This window comes from Oratosquilla oratoria, chromosome 6, assembly GCF_046742065.1.
Source record: "Oratosquilla oratoria isolate Oo_2021 chromosome 6, ASM4674206v1, whole genome shotgun sequence".
In the NCBI taxonomy this organism is placed as follows: Eukaryota; Metazoa; Arthropoda; class Malacostraca; order Stomatopoda; family Squillidae; genus Oratosquilla; species Oratosquilla oratoria.
In genome coordinates, this window is record NC_134782.1 from 625570 (window position 1) to 643011 (window position 17442).

The window sequence follows — 17442 nt, forward strand, 5'->3', positions numbered from 1 at the left end:
GTTAGGGATTGGTTATGTGTGAACGATATTTTGATATAGCCTGAAGAGATTTCTCCAACTTTCTCTTTTTCTGCATGAGGGGACAGTGAGGGGGGTTGCTGATTAAACAAAGTGGCCTTGCTGTGGATGTGCTGTGTCTTCCTGCATTGTTTATGACCCAGGGCAATGGACAATATGCAGGGATGACCCATCATCCAGGAGCCAAGAAAAGAGGGAGAGAGGGTTGAATGGGAGTGGAGTGGGTGGTATATGTATATATATATTGCAGTGGCTGCTAATGAAAAGTTTACATGCAATTTTTATGGTAAATTAAACACAAAACTGCACATAATTTGACTTTTATTTACATTACTCTACAGTTGGTACTTTGTCTCATTATACTTCTATTTCAATACATTCTCTAGTTGCTTTGGTATAGACTAATATATTGCCAAAATAAGAGTCATATACGAGTACATTGATCCATAGTTTCTTCAGTTCCTTCTGTATGTCCTTGATGTTGCTTGGTCTTGGTTTCATGCATTTCTGATGGGATTAAGGTCTGGGGAATTCCCTGTGACCATACCACCTCAGCACTCTTTCCAATCCCATTCTCTGCCTCACCCCTAGTTTTCACAATATCCATTCTTGTAACACCTACCATATTTCTCAAGTACTTCATCTCAAACATAAAAGGTCTTTTTTCTGGTCCATACAATGCTATGAGTACAATCCCTTATGCAACCTTCTCTTTGGATTCAAACTAAAATACCTGCTTTTCAATACCCTCAGATATTTATTTGCCTCCTTTACATTAAATTTACTTCTGTATCCTCTCCTCCATTCACTACTACATGCAATCCCAATGCATGCACTCACCCTGCACCCCTGCAACACTTGTGTTATATTCCATTTTATCTTAGATCGGCTGTTTATAGATGATACTGTCATGCATGGGAGGAGGCAGGGGATTGGGGGGAGTGGGAAGTGGTTGTGTGTGAATGATATTTTGATGCAGTCCAAAGGGATTTCTCCCTGTCTTCTCTATTTTCCACATGAGGGGACAAGGAGGGGGCAGGTTGTTGATTAAGTCATGTAGCCATGCTGTGGATGTACTATGTCTTGCTACATTGCTTCTGACCTAGGGCAGTGGGCAGGATACCGGGATGGCCCTTTATCCTCAAGGAGCTAAGATGAGAGGGAGGAAAGAGTGGTGGATGGGAATGGAGTGGATACACCTTTTGACTTAGCTACCTCCCTTAAGGGGAAAAAAGCCCTTGTTATAAAGATAGTATCTTAGCTCCTTATGGATGAAGGGCCATTCTTCTCCCCAACTCACTACCTGGGTTAGGACCAATGCAGCAAGACACAGCACCTCCATAGCAGGGTAATAATAACTGTTGCTTAGAGTTTCATTAACTGAAACCTGCAGACCCTCAGCAGATGGCAATGATCCTGGAGCCCTCCCACAAAACTCTCTGGGAGGACAATTTGGACTGCTGTCAGTGTTGTATTAGTGTGGGACTGTTTTTATGTCATTAGCTAAAAGTAGAAAAAGAAAGGATGCAGTCACCAGATGTCATCTCTCCATGTGTGAAAAAATTGTAAGAAATACTGTACAAGTTGACAGATCTTGGATCCAGTCTGGAGACCTAATGTTCAGCGCTCTCAGGGCTGTACCTCCTGATGAAGGTGAAAGGGTTGATATGTACCTCCTGATGAAGGTGAAAGGGTTGATATGTTTTGAAAATGGACAGTTGCACTGTTTCATCTTGCAGAACCAACATAAGCAGGGACCCACTCACCACAATCACTTGACCTACACACCTTCCTCTCTTAAACAAGGGTGTCTTACATGGCAAACATGTGGGTTAGTGACTTGTAATGGGGTTGGATGGCCACTGATGTTGCCCTTCATGCAGTTCTGTTTTTCTTTCATCTGGGTGTCCAATACACCCTCTTCACTGGTCACAAGTTCATCTGGCCTTCAGATAGTCTTGGTTTTCTTTCATCTGGGTGTCCAACACACACTCCTCACTGGTAAGAAACCAGTATGGGGAGTCGGTTTAGATGCTGACAACCTAATCATATACACGTAGTACTGGGTTTCACGGTACCAGTAGTAATACTATACTGGTGTATACATACAAATACCAAAAGGCCATTTCCACCTTTTAAAGTGGTTGACTAAGTCAAAGCATACACCTAACCTATACTCATCTAAAACACCCATTTGCTGTCCCTCCCATCTTAGCACCTTATGAATGAAGAGCCATCTGGTCCCCTGCCACACTTGTTTTGGAAACTAATATAATTAATATCATAAATCATAAAGCACTAAAATCTGCTATTTCACAGTAGCCTTTATTCTTTGAGGTAACAGTATTCTGTACTCCATACTATACTGTCAACAATGTTAATTAATTCTTCCCATCTAATAATGAAACCTCCATTACGACAGGAATATGGTCAGACAATCCAGCAAAAGAGGAAGAGAACCAAATATTTCGTGGTGTAGGTGGCTTGTAATTGGGTATTGAATCATCATACTTCCTGACCAAGATCTGGTCAATTCGACGGCGACCTCCCCATGGCTTAGGATAAATAATACCATCTTCATCAGGCACTGGGTTGCAGTACATAAGGTCATAAGTTTGTTCCTGAAAATTTAAAAAATTATGAGGGAATATTTTTTGGCATTACTGTCTCATATTTTTCAATGATTGCACTGAATTTCTATAAAAATACACTACAATAACAAAACACCACAAGAACAAAATCACTTAAAAAATTGATTGGGAAGGCAGTAGAGGCTGCATATATTATCACCTACCTTGACAATAAGAGATAACTTTACTTGGATCAATACAGCAACAGAAATTTTGATGAGTGACAACAACCATATGAGTGACATACCAGAAGAGGCTGGATGTCCGCATTGTGAACAGCTGCCCAGGATGTAACACTTCACCCCATACCATACAACACATAATGGAAGACTGCAATATACACAATCATGCACGCAAACAACACAACATACACTCTATAAAGGATTTGTGGGAAAACCCAGTTTCGGCTGTAGCATTCCTTGGGGAGACGGGACTGCTCGGACAGACAGTCTAGGGAACGACAACAACAACAACCATATGAGTGAGATTGGACAATCAGACCACACTTCAGCAGGCCACAGTGGAACAGCCCATACAGTGAAGTTGACAAATCAAGAAGAGAGAGAGAGAGAACCACTACATGTCACACTAGGACAGGACACATTTGGATAAAGTCACATTATAGACTCCCATATCACCTTTGAACATTCGTTTGAGACAAAAAATCATCAAATCTGAGTTCCCTTGCCACCAAAGTCCAACTTGTCCAAATGATTTGTAATTAATGTAAAAGGAGTTCACAAACTATCTGGTTCAGTCAATTCATAAAACTCAGTAAGTGGTCATGAACCATTTGGGGTCATGATCCACTGAAGTGTAGGAATTATAACATACCTGTATGAATGATTTAAGGCCATGACATACTCAGGTACAATGGTTAGTATCTATTTCAGTTTCAGTTTTATCTTCATTCAGGGCCAGACTGATTTAAAAAAAAAAAGAGACACATTAAACTATAGATTTAACTGATGGCTTGGCTGTACTATATTTAACCATTAAGCCACCACAGCTTCAGTATAATAATAATTGTTGCCTAAAGTTTCAGTGACTGGGGACCCATAGCTCTACGGTGGCAGGCATGTTCTAGGTGTCAATCAATTGTTGCTTCGAGTTTCATTAAGTGGGAACCTGCAGCCCCACAGTGGCTGGCAACAGTCATCTTAACATTCCACCGATCTTTGGGAAGAGGTGTTGGACTGTTGTCTTGTGTTGTATCAGTGTGGGACTGTTTCTATGTCACCACCTCAAAGTGGCAGGGAGAGGAGAGGCAGCTCTCCATGTGCGAAAAGTGTAATAACTACAGTTGAGGTTGGTAAAGAGAAATCTTATGCCAAGTATGGAGACTGAGTACAAGCCCCTCAGGGTTCTACCTCCATCAGGAGATGAAGGGGTTGAGAGAATTTGAAAATGAACAGTGAAGTTGTCCACCTTGCAACACCACCACACACAAGTACCCATCCTTGGTCTCCCTTCTGGCTGTCCAAAAGATGCTTCTCTCTGATGTCCATCTGGTCCTCAACAACTTCAAACTGATATGAGGATGATTAAGTAATTTGAATGTTTGTTTTTCTCAGTATTCAACAATAAGGACACTCCATTACAATATATTTAGTAGTGCTGTGCAATAAGGTATCAGTGAACAAGTACTGGAGCACCTTAACAATGAAGCACCACCAGATAGGGCAATTCAATTATAGAAGCAACAGACATAAACAAAGCTTTTAACACAACTTTTAGATTATAGAGACTGATATATACAACAAGAAATGGCTGACAAACTTCTTAGCTGAGTAATGAGGAGGGAGGGTCACCATGTAGATGAAGCAGTATGGGTAAACTAGTGTAGGCTGTCGGGCCCTGCTGTGGATGCACTGTGTCTTGCTGCACTGCTTCTCACCTGGACAGTGGGGGTGAGGATGGCCCTTCATCTACATGGTGCTAGGATACAAGGGAAGCAATTGGGTATACAGACATATAGATAGAAATGAACTATGGCCCCACATAGTGGCCACTGACAGTCACTCAGAATTCATGGATCTCCTGCAAGTGAGACCTGGGTCAATGGACTAATTGATCAAATAAGGAGGACTGAAACTACAACCATTGCACAACAACACATACCCAAAAACACAACAACACAGAACAAATAAACAAGTGGAATCACAAACATATAGAACTGCTCTAGTTCCTATATAAACACATACATACATACATATACCAAGGCTTTTCCCCCCTTACAAGGGAGGTAGCCAAAAAGGAGGCAAAATTAAACGAAAGATCTGTAGATCAGATGTGGGAAATATTTCAAAATATGCTCGCTAAGATGATTCAAACTTACATTCCTTTTAAGGACAGACGTCCCTCAAATCAGGCTCGCCCAAAGTGGCTCGACAAAGAAACTGAAAAAAGTATTGCTAAAAAGAGACAGGCTTATAAGAAATATAAGTGCTCGGGTGCATCTAATGACTATGAAAGTTATGTATCAATACAGAGAGATTTAAAAAAGACAATAAGAAAAAGAAAATGACAATACGAAATGAACATCGCTGATAAATCCAAAGAGAATCCCAAAGAATTCTATAGTTACATTAGAGATAAAAAGGTTGTTAGGAATCACATTGGTCCACTATTATCTGCTGACGGTCAACTTGAATATTCAAATGAAGGAATGTGTAATATCTTAAACAATTATTTTAGCTCGGTATTCGTAAACAAAACACCTCAAGGTGAATTCCAAACTGAAACCTGTGAAAAGTCTAGGGTAAACTTACTCACTACGGTAAATATAACAAAAGAAAAAATTAAAAGGTGTATAGACAAACTCAAAGTTAATAAAACACCAGGGCCTGACGGTTGGCATCCAAGAACCTTAAAGGAAATAAAAATGAGCTTGTGGTTCCATTAGAGATTATTTTCAAGAAATCCATCATATCCGGAGATGTCCCAAGAGAATGGAAGCTAGCTAACGTTACTCCCATATTCAAAAAAGGTGACAAAAAGAAACCAAATAACTATAGGCCTATAAGTTTGACTTCAATCGTAGGAAAAATAATGGAAACTATCATCAGAGATGCTATCGAACATCATTTAGAAAGTAACCGTTTGATAAATGATAGCCAGCATGGTTTCAGACGGAAACGTTCTTGCGTGACTAACTTACTCGAATTCTACAACACAGTTATCTCGAATTATGACAAAAGAAACAAAATAGATTTAATATATCTGGACTTTGCAAAAGCTTTTGATACCGTCCCACACGAAAGACTACTTACTAAATTAGCTTTGCATGGAATAAGTGGTAGCCTATTAGGTTGGACTAGTAATTGGTTGAATGGTCGAAAACAGAGAGTTGTTTTAAATGGAAAAACTTCTAGATGGAAAAGTGTTGCAAGTGGAGTTCCTCAGGGTTCCGTTCTTGGGCCACTTCTATTCATAGTATATATAAATGATATAGACCATGGACTAAAATCTACTGTTTCCAAATTTGCTGATGATACAAAACTGTGCGGAGTGGCAAATGATCACTCAAACCAATTAGATATTCAAGAAGATTTAGATAAATTACAGCAATGGTCTGAAAAGTGGCTAATGAAATTTAACACAAGTAAATGCAAGGTAATGCACATAGGTAAAAATAACACAAAGTACAATTACAAATTATTTGGAAATTCGTTAACAAAAGTGGATAGTGAAAAAGATCTCGGCGTAATTATCAGTAATGACCTCAAATCATCCAAGCAGTGTATTTCAGCCTCTGAGAAAGCAAATAAGATTCTAGGACTCATTGCGCGATCTTTTGATTTCAAAAGTCCATCACTCATTAACAAGCTATATAAATCGTTAGTTCGTCCACATTTGGAATATGCTGTTTCCGTATGGTCACCGAATCTCATTAAAGACATTGACAGACTGGAAAAAGTACAACGGCGAGCCACAAAACTGATTCCAAATATCAAAAATAAATCATACGAAAATCGAATAAAACATATGAATCTGTTTTCTCTAAAAAAGCGTAGACTCAGAGGTGACTTGATACAGGTCTTTAAAATTCTAAAGGGAATTGACATCAAAAGTGACAAAATTTTCACATTGAATGAGAATCAGACAAGAAACAATGGTCTCAAACTGTCCGGAAATAGATTCAATTTGGAAGTAGGTAGAAACAACTTTGCCAACCGTGTAGTTAATGAATGGAATAAACTTCCTGCACAGGTAGTGCAATGTAGTTCAGTTTGAAGCTTTAAGAATCATTTAGATAAATACCTAAGTAAGATGTTGTAATGATTATAATTTATCTTATATTATTTGTTTTTGTTTTGTTATCATTTGTCTGTCTGATTTGCATTTATTATTAGTTATATGTCAATTTATTATTATTTACTATTTACCTGTTTGTTTATTATTTAACTATACCTATGCATTTATTTATGTATTTTATTTGTTATTTACATTATCATAGTTTTTATTTATTATTTTATTATTAATATGATTTTGTTTTTTTCGCATCCAACCTAGATATGGATCAAAAGGTCTCCTGTCGGCATGCTCCGCCTTTGTAATCCTTTGTAAGTGAAGCAGCCTTGCTGTGTATGTACTGTATCTTGCTGCATTTATCCTGGGCTGTGCACAGGATACAGGAATGGCCCATAATCCATGAGGAGCTAAGATGAGAGGTAGGAAAGGGTGGTGGATAGGAGTGGAATGCATGGGAGTGGGTGTGTGCCTTTTGACTTAGCTACTTCCCTTATGGGGAAAAAAGCCTTTGGTATATAGACATCTCATAATATATGTTATCACTACTGTACAGTATTTGAACACATATAATTCTATAAAAAACATTGATATGTAAACCCAATAATTTCACAGTGCAACAATTAACTTTCATAAAAAATAATTCTATAATAATTCTTCTATGAATATAAAAAAAAAAAAAAACGTACCTTGACATCAGCATCAAGTAAGTAATTGCGTCTTTTAGTATCATCAAGAAGTATATCTCTGAAGGTTAATGGATTGTTCACTTCAGGCAGATGCAAAGTTCGTTGTCTCATTTCTGTACCAATACTCCATGAATGATCCTTACCAGGCCTTTCCCTGCACACATCAGTAAACTTCTCATATAGCTTGTGGTTTTGAGTGGCCGCGTCTCCTGCAAATATTTATAAATGTTTACATAAGGATAAATACTTTTTATACACACATTTTTTAATTTTCTCTCTCAGATCCATATTGCAGGTATCTGTCACTGGTTCCAAAAAACAATTATACAGGACAAAATACAACACTTGAAGAAAGCAAAGAGCAGTTGCCAGACAGATTTATAATCTAATTATAATTATATGCTCACTAAAGCAAGAAATAGTACCATAAAATTGGAAATGAACAAATATAGTACCAATTTATAAAGAAGGAAGTTAAGAAAAAACACTGAACTACAGACCAGTACCACTGAGCAGTATGACAACTAAATTATGTGAGAATTATAAAATATAAGAGTGAGCTGAGGAGCATATGCCAGGATGCACATAAATGGAACAAAACCTGTGACCATTACTCTATGTGCTTGCACTATTGCAGTAGGTAAAATTCACTGCTGTGAATCAGTAACAATTGTGAGACTTGAATCTATGATTAGGAAGATATAAGACCTACACACTTCGGAATGCACTAATAGCACACATATTAGATGGGTTAAATATCTTGGAGGAAAAAAAAAATCAGTTCCTGAGATGATCATTGTAAGGTGTGTCCTGGTCCATTCCATGATATTTGACCTCCAAGGCCTCCCAAGGGAATCTCTCGTGGGGCCAGCTGGGTGCCTCATATGCTGCCCAGCCTCATGAGCCACAGCTGGCCACATGACCATCACAAAGACCATTTGAGGAAAGTCACCAACCTAGACAGACCCTGTGAGGCCCCCCAAAGATGACTAACCAGTGCTGGGATCTGCCATGTGAGATGGCACAAAGCCCTTTTGAAGAAACACACGTGCAGCTCACCAGCATAAGACCAACCCTGTGAATCCCCCAAAGATGACTAACCAGGTTATGGTCTGCCACGTGAAGACACCACAAAGCCCTTTTGAAGGGACTCACATGTGATACCAGCCTTCCACACCTCTTTTACTAATCTTTCTTCACTCATTCTTCCCATGTGTCCAAACAACCCCAATACTCTTTCATCAACCCTATCTCCCAACTCCCTTTCCACCCCCATTCTCCTCTTCTCATTTCTCACTTTATCCGGCCTAGTAACCCCTACCATATTTCTCAGGAATCCTCATCTCAAATACATTTAAATTCCTCTCTTCCTCTTTTATGTTCCATGTTTCTGCCCCATACAGTGCTGTCAGCACAATCACTCCTTCATACAATCTCCTCTTAGCACCCATTCCCAATATCTACTTTTCATTACACTTCTTCATCCTCCAAGGCATTTACTTGCTTCTCTCAATCTACATTCTACCTCCACTCCTCCCTTTCCTGCCACATTTGCACCCAAGTATCCAAAACTATCTATTTCCTCCAGTCTCCCTTAATAATTCCAGTCTGCTGCCACTTTCTCCCCTTGTACATCTCATCACCTTACTTTTATCCACATTTATCTTCTACTTCCTTCTTTTGCACACCCTCCCAAACTCTGTTACTAGCTTCCTCAACAACTAGCCTATCTCCCACTTTTCTCTATTTCCTTTAACTATCTCCAATCCCCAACCACCACCCTTGCATTTAGCTCTCACACTACCCCATCCACATATAGATTGAACAACCAAGGTGACATAACACATTCCTGATGAAGTCCCACCTTTACCTCAAACCATTCACTCCATTTCTGATTCTAACACAAGCTCTACCACTCTTATAAAAACTCATGACTGCTCTTTACAGCTTTACTCCTATTCCATATATCTGCAATACCTCCCACAGTGCCTTCCTGTCTACCCTGTCATAAGCCTTTTCCAAATCCATGAAAGCCCAAAAAACATCCTTACCTTTTCCTATAACTTTCTCACTTATCTGTCTTACCACAAAAATCTGACCCATGTAACCCCTGCCTGTCCTAAACTCACACTGTTCCTCATCAATTACTCCCTCTGTTCCTTTCCTAATCTTCTCAGTCAAGACCCTCCCATAAACCTTCCTAACTACACTTAACAAACTGATCCCTCTAAAACTACTACATTCACACTAGTCGCCTTTTCCCTTGTAAAGTGGAACTATACAAGCACTCTGGTCCTCCGGCACTCTACCCTTTCTCCAGCAAACATTAAATAACCTCACCAGCCAGTCCACCATCACTGTACCTCCTTTTTTTTTTTCTTTTTCTTTTTAGACATTTTGCATGACACCCATCCAACCCAGGTGCCTTAACTGCTCTCATCATCTTAAATGATGAATTAACAATAGTTTTTTCCTGTCTCAAATTTGCATGCATCTTTGTTTGCAAGGTATTGACTTTCTATAGATAAACATTTTGTCAGGACTATCAATAATTCTTTACCAGTATTGTATTTTTCTGTTTTCCAAAAATTATCTACATTAACATATCAGTATCTTTTACTGCCTGTTAGGTACCTATCAGACAAAAAAGGGTGCCATTGGGAAAACAATACCTCAGCGATGTAAACGTGCAAATGAAGCTGCACACAGATTGGAGAAAGGAAAACAATATTGTCAAGTCTTTCATGTAAGGTTTTTGTACTTTATATTATGAGTGGTATACAAAATGAATGAAGTCTTGATATTCAAGCAGCAACAGACAGGAAGAATGTAGACTACAGGAGGCTTACTGGTACTGTTAAGGTTAGCCAAAGATACCATCAGTGTAGGCCTACCAGACAAGTTACAGTCACCAAAATGCATGATTTCAACATATTCAAAAACATTATCAGTTGTACAGTGTGACCCCCCCTAGTTTTGAGTAAATATTTTATCATAAAAAATTGGACTATACATGAGTATTTATGGTACTCGATAGGAAAAAATAAATTCCAAAAGCAAAAGAGGAAAAAACTGTGGGAGTATTGGTCATACATATTGGACAAACACGTTAACAAAATTGTACAGAGTGAAACATACAAACCACTGAACATAAAAAGGACTTTCCAATACAGTAACAATCTCTTACCCTAATTTGCTCTTGGATCAGATCTGTAGCTCTCACGTAACTGGCAACAGACATTGGATTGTTCCACATATCACTCAAGGAAGAGCTATTGTATAATTGTTTGGGTAAGGCTACAGTAGAGAAAAATAGGATAAGATGTTCTGTCTTCTGTGTGGGGATTGAATCTGGGGCAATTTGGTTCTGTGGCCAGGCATTTTGTGTTGGTACTGTTTCAAAGTTAGGCGATGGCCCAAACAGTCATGTCAATGTGGTACTTGCTTATCATGGAGGGATTTTTCAATTTAGCAGATATATGAGGGAGCTAGGTGGAGTATAGAGATTAGATGTCAGTCTTAGTGTGTATGAATGTGCTGCAAGAGGTGGTAGGTTGTAATAGATATTTGACTAGTATGTTGCTAGTGTAGTTTTTGTTGTTGTATTTAGTTGGTTGTGCTTATATATATATGATGGGATGGATGGATGGGACTGAGGTTGTTATGGACTGTAGTATACCAGTATTTCTATCCTTGTGAACAATATTGTGCTGCTATATTGCATTATCTTATACTCCATGTGTTGGTTTAGTTAGTTAAAGGTGATTGTAAGGCAGTGTAGTATGAGGCGCTCCATATCTTCTGTGTGGTGGTTATATTGGTGACAAATAAAATTTATTGCAATGCTGATTCTATGTTAGTGCTGTTTTAATGCAGTGGTGACCTGAATGTTGATATACCAGAGCATTTCTACCTTGACTTGTGTGTGACTTCTCTACTGTGATGATTGCTGGTGAAGTTTCATGAAGCACAGAATTTTACATTGTGTGTCTAAACATACCTGGAGACATATTATCAGAGTTAAAATCTCCTGTGATCACATTTACTACAATCAGCTCGTCCCTCTTTGATGACTGCCTTACAAATTCATCAGAGCATCTGAGGGCATTATCCAGCTGATGTATAAGGATAGGATCCTTTCCCTGGAAAGCCTAGAAAGCAGAAAAATTGTCATACAAAAGGTATATAGACACAAGCTAGGACATACCTGGAGACATGTTATCAGCATTAAGATCTCCAGCTATCATGTTTACTACAATCAGCTCATCCTCCTCAGTTGACTTCCTTATAAATTCATCAGAACATCTTTGAACATCCTCAAGCTGATACACAAGAATAGGTTTATCTCCTTGGTAAGCCTAGAAAGCAAACAGTTTAGTAAGAAATATTTTGAACTATATACAGTTATTTTCAAAACAAAGTGACCTGACCATGAACAATATCTTCACCTTCTTCATTCGCATCACACTTGTCCTTAACAATTCTTCCTATGATGCTGATGTGCACCGGTGATCGATATTTCAACATGTGAAACTATTATGATTAAATATTTTCATCCCAGCAGCGCCAGTCCAATTTGGTGCGTGACTCAGGACTCTGGTTTCCAGCCAGAACGCCATGAGACGTACTGTAAGTGCCGAGTTCTACATAGTATATGCATGGCGCATTTTAAGTTTATACATCTTTGTACATATTCAGAATCTTATGCCTGTATATGATGCATGTGAACTATTTCGTTGCATGTATACCCCTAAATGCCCAAGCGAATAAACTCAGTTAATGCAGTTACAGGTGTTTGCAGAATTTAAATTATGTACGGAAACGACGAACTACTTTTGTAGAGTTTGCGTCCCAGTATATTAGATGTGAAATATTATTGGGCGTTATTTGCCACGTTGGTTCTACACTCTGGTTCACCTGTATCTCCAGTCCGATGTAAGTTAATTGTATATTCGGTTAGGTAATTAGATATTTGGTATTGTTATTGGTATCCACTAGGTGCTAGTTCATTTCATAGCCGTGCGTATCGTGTTTAGCACAGTAATTCAAGATGTGCTCAGCCGTGAGTCACCGCGAACAGTCGTGATTTGATTTATGCTGAGCATGCTGTTGCTAAAGTCAAACTGTCTACGTCATCGCATTGTAGCAGAGCACAAGACTAATATTTCCTCGTTAGCTTCGCGTTCAGTGAGACCTCCTCTTTTCTGCTATCATCTCGGTACCCTTATTTCCAAAGCGTAGTCAAATAAATCAAGTTAGATAGTTGCTCTTGCTATGGTGCTTTCGACGTCATGTGCAAAGATCCCTTACCACCCATATCCATGCAGTGAAGCTTTACTCTATCACATACATTTTATACCTAACAATTCACAAAAAATATAATTAAATTAGTATTTCAGGAATTATGATATGAAATTAAATTTATATTACCTGTGTATGAAGATTGGTGATGTAACCCACACAGCGAATAGAGCGACCATCCATTTCACGCCATCCTAAGGCCAGCTGAAAATGTAAGTATTGTTATTTGCTGGAATATTAATTAAAAGTGGACGGTGATGAAATAATATTACATTTGCCATGCCAAAAATAATTATATGAATGAAAAGCTCTGCGACGGTCGCCATGAGCTATACTGTATTTTGAATATCGGCAGTCATAAGAACTGATTGGTATCATTTCTGCCATGTGCCAACGCTCACCAATTCTTTTGCCTCTTAAGTTCTCGAAAACGATTAACGTCAACTCTCCGAATGTTAATGCAAATGATTAGCAATAGCACGACTGCATAAGCCTTATTTCCCATCATAAATGTTTTACCGTTAATACTTGTTTTCAACTTAAAATAACGTGACTGAACTTATTGTGTTTTAATATCACAATTATGATAATTATCAACTCAGTTTTAGGTATACGGGATACGAAATCGTTGTTCGGTGGCACATTCATCCATCGACGAAAAACAAAGTACAGTAACTGAAATCAGTTCTTGCCAAGTACACTCCGATGGGTGAGTCAGTATCGGATTATTCGCACGACTGAAGTATATATTGTACGAACAGTCGCTTGTCTGAGAATTTCCTAATACAGAATAGTTATCCAAGTGGGACGATAGGTTCGGTAATTGGGTGTGTTTGGTTTGATTACATTTATTCGTGGCAGTCAAGGGTAAATTTTCACAGGATACCGAATGGTATCACGAGTAACTGACTCATCATTGAAGTAAACCAATCACAATGATAATGAACATTAACTCAAATAGGTTGTTATATTTTGTGATATACTGGAAAAGGAACTACACTCGTTAAGTCATGTTTCTTGTGTTTGTGTGAGGAAACAAAAGGTAATTCTATGTATTAATATTTCCTACCTTAATGAAGAGCATTCCATAATCCATGAGTCGGGCATAACTGTTCTTAAAACTGAACGACTTGAAGTCAGCGCAAATGATGGGGAACTTGCTAGCAGCAAAAAGTCCACTGTCTGCAAGTGAAATAAGAAAAAGGTAGTAAAAATAATTAATGATTCAAATGTTAGATCACTAAATCAGCGATTTACAAAATGTGATACACCCAGAGGTTCACGATTTTAATGTGTCAGCGATTAAATTCGTAAATAATCAATATGTAATTTGAAATTATGTTTTATTGTGTTACACCTTAATCTTTTAACTTGTACGATTCCAAGCAACATTTCTCCAGCAGATTGATAACTATCTTGGTTATCTGCCAGGTAGTCGTGTGTATATATATATATATATATATATATATATATATATATATATATATATATATATATATTTATATATATATATATATATATATATATATATATATATATATATATATATATATATATAATTTTTATATGTCCATACGACCTCAATACTTTTAGTAGGTCTACTGGGAGTACCTGATCTGACAGTTCTCAGTCTGTTTTGTGCCTCATGTCCAAACTGTCGACCTCATAACACCTATAGTACCATAACTTTACTTCGTCTTAGGCGCGTTCAGGCTCTTCTTCCTTTCTGTTTTCCTTAAATTTCAAACCTCTACTCCAGGTGTTCCTAAAGTAGTGCCTCAATAACCCCAGGGGATATCAAAACCTGTTTTGGGGGGTATCAAATAAGGCATCCTGAATATATAATATATATATATATATATATATATATATATATATATATATATATATATATATATATATATATATATATATATATATATAAAACGGTTTTGGAGGGTATCGAAAAAGGCATCCAGAATATATATATATATATATATATATATATATATATATTATATATATATAGGTATATATATATATATATATATATATATATATATGAAGACATCCTGACAGGTTGTAAGAGGAGTAGAGGGAAACACACAAGTAGAACAGGAGTTTATTCCTTGACTAGTTACGCACAGTGATGCATCACTGTGCGAAACTAGTCAAGGAATAAACTCCTGTTCTACTTGTGTGTTTCCCTCTACTCCTCCTATATATATATATATATATATATGTATATTGAGTTGTAGTTCATTCATTTATTTACTCAATATAAAATAAAAAGAGCCCATATAACTTAGCTGTCTGTTTATAGCCGCCCCGTTTGCTCTTTTGTACTGAAAATTAAAAAACAAATTTGGGAGGAGCAGGCTGATCTTGAGGACGGGGTATCAGGTTGACTTTAGGGTATTGGGACTGAAAAACTTTAGGAACCACTGTTCAACTCCAGTGTCGTGAGTATAATCACTCCTTACAACCATCTCTTTGCTTTCATCATAAGATACCTAGATATAATAATTTTCATTCCAGCCAGACATTCATTTGCCTACCTTACTCTGGAAATCACATCCACATTTACTCTATTCACTGCTACATGCGACTCCATATACTTAATAATCTCCCCTTCCACAAACTTTTCTATCCTGTCATGTGTTATTAACAGCAAAACGTAAATGAAAAGTTAACTTGTAGGGCGTAATGCCATTCTGATCGAAAACCGTTATATCTCCCTTGTGCGTTACTGTAGTCTCAAACTCAAATTCGATGAACTTACCCATACAGAAGAAGTTGGCGTCGCAAGTGTTCCTCGTGGCGTAATATATGAAATATTTGTACTTGGAGGATAACTTCTTGCTCAAGTCAGACCCCAGCTTCTTCCCGAACACCTCCTGCCAGAGTACCACGTCCACATCTGGGATCTGTTGATCATGCAAGAAGACAACAACGTATATATTCATTCTCGGTTACTCCCTAGTGTAATTTTGTGATCATTACACCAACATATCCTCTGGAGGTGCAGACCCCAGGGGGTGATACTCAGGCTCCGGGACCAAGCTCTCTATCAGCTTCGACTGTATTTCCAATACCTAAGGCGAACAAGTGATTGTTCCCCTACTATTACTACTACAAGTCCCAGTAGTATTGGCCGTTTTCTGTACCGGTAGTCATTATTTTAGGAATATCATTGACATTCCTAGGGGCCAAATCACGTAATATTTTTTATATGAAAACTAGTCTCCACTCTAAAAAGACTGATCACATTTAACTTCTAATCCCCTGGACCGTGAACCACAATCTGTACAGTGACTTTCTGTGACAACTCTCGCAAGGCAACTTTAAAATCCCATGGGCCATAAGTGATGTTAAAACGTCAGTTTTCTATTAGCTACAACTAATCAAATTTACGAGTGGAGGTGATAGTTCATACTGTAGTCAGTAGGTGGCTATGGTTCGCGTACCTTCAGCTATTCTTCAATAATAAAACAGATCTGGCCACTCCAAGTGTGTTTCACGCGTACAAGATGAGGCAGTGCATCAATATTCAGGTTAAACTTGGCAGTTTATCCTCATCTATTACCCAGACCTTCAAATCATGGCTGGCAATTGGAAGATGGAACAGTGCTCAGCAATGTGTGGACCAAATGGTCTCCTGTCAGCATGCTCCGCCTGTGTAATCCTTTATTACATCCTCCAATTCCATCTGAGGTAACAATGGATATTCTGTGTCAGAAGAGTTTATGCAATGATCAGACTTGCTCTTGCAGGAAAAGAAATTTGCCCTTTACTGACCTTTGTCAATGTAGAGACTGTGACAACAGCAGCTCTTCTCAAGATGGCAATGAAAATATAAACAACAATGAGTCTAATGATATTGGAAGTTCTGATAACGAACTCTGAATTAGCATGAAAAAAAGAACTGTTTTTAATCCATACATATACATTGTATTTACTTTAAATGACTTACAGAAGTAGATATATATTTGCTAGGTTAATGTTATCTGAATGATCAATTGAGAGAATCCCTGTACATTTCAGTCAGAAATTATCATTTCGGTATATTTTCTAATGGATTATTAAATTTAAGTAAAGAATTCAAATGTATATGTCATGCGCGATCGATCGATTTGCGCGATCGATCGATCGCGCTGCGCTATCGATCTATAATATGATCGTAGTCACAATTGATACAGATAACAAAATAGTTAAATATATATATTTTTTAATTTCCTACTTCTGAGTTCTTTAATTCTTAATTGACCGAGTGAAGACTAGAAAATACATAAGATTTGTATGTAGATTTCCTACGCATGAAGTATAACAATTCGAATAAAATTATACAATTCAAATACTTCTCTAAATAAGATTTCCTAGTTTCCTTGATTTCTCTGAATGGGCTAGCTAAGAAAATTGAGCCCCTGGTGTCAGAGACTAAGGAGTATATTTGACAAGCGTACCTTGAAGGCGTGAAACGCACTCGGAGTGGCCAGATCTGTTTTATTGTTGAAGAAAAGCTGAAGATACGCGAGCCGTAGCCACCTAGGGCTACAGTATAAACTAATAAAGTA

The 17442-nt window shown here is 37.8% G+C and overlaps 1 protein-coding gene across 6 annotated transcripts in view; it reads right to left on the reverse strand.

The window, feature by feature from the left end:
* Positions 1 to 322: 322 nt before the first annotated feature.
* LOC143026234 (sphingomyelin phosphodiesterase 5-like) overlaps positions 323 to 17442 on the reverse strand; it is a 47538-nt gene continuing 30418 nt past the window's right edge. For 3 of the 6 annotated variants that reach the window (XM_076186285.1, XM_076186281.1, XM_076186282.1), the window contains 6 exons: positions 15651 to 15795; positions 13959 to 14071; positions 13019 to 13093; positions 11796 to 11946; positions 7589 to 7797; positions 323 to 2639 (listed from right to left, as the gene is read on the reverse strand). In XM_076186285.1, the coding sequence (XP_076042400.1) occupies positions 2400 to 2639; positions 7589 to 7797; positions 11796 to 11946; positions 13019 to 13093; positions 13959 to 14071; positions 15651 to 15795 (933 nt within the window). In that variant the 3' untranslated portion in view covers positions 323 to 2399. Of the gene's footprint in view, positions 2640 to 3482; positions 3571 to 7159; positions 7310 to 7588; positions 7798 to 11588; positions 11740 to 11795; positions 11947 to 13018; positions 13094 to 13958; positions 14072 to 15650; positions 15796 to 17442 lie in introns of all 6 variants that reach the window. The other 3 variants (XR_012966467.1, XR_012966466.1, XM_076186284.1) reach the window with 3 other exon arrangements.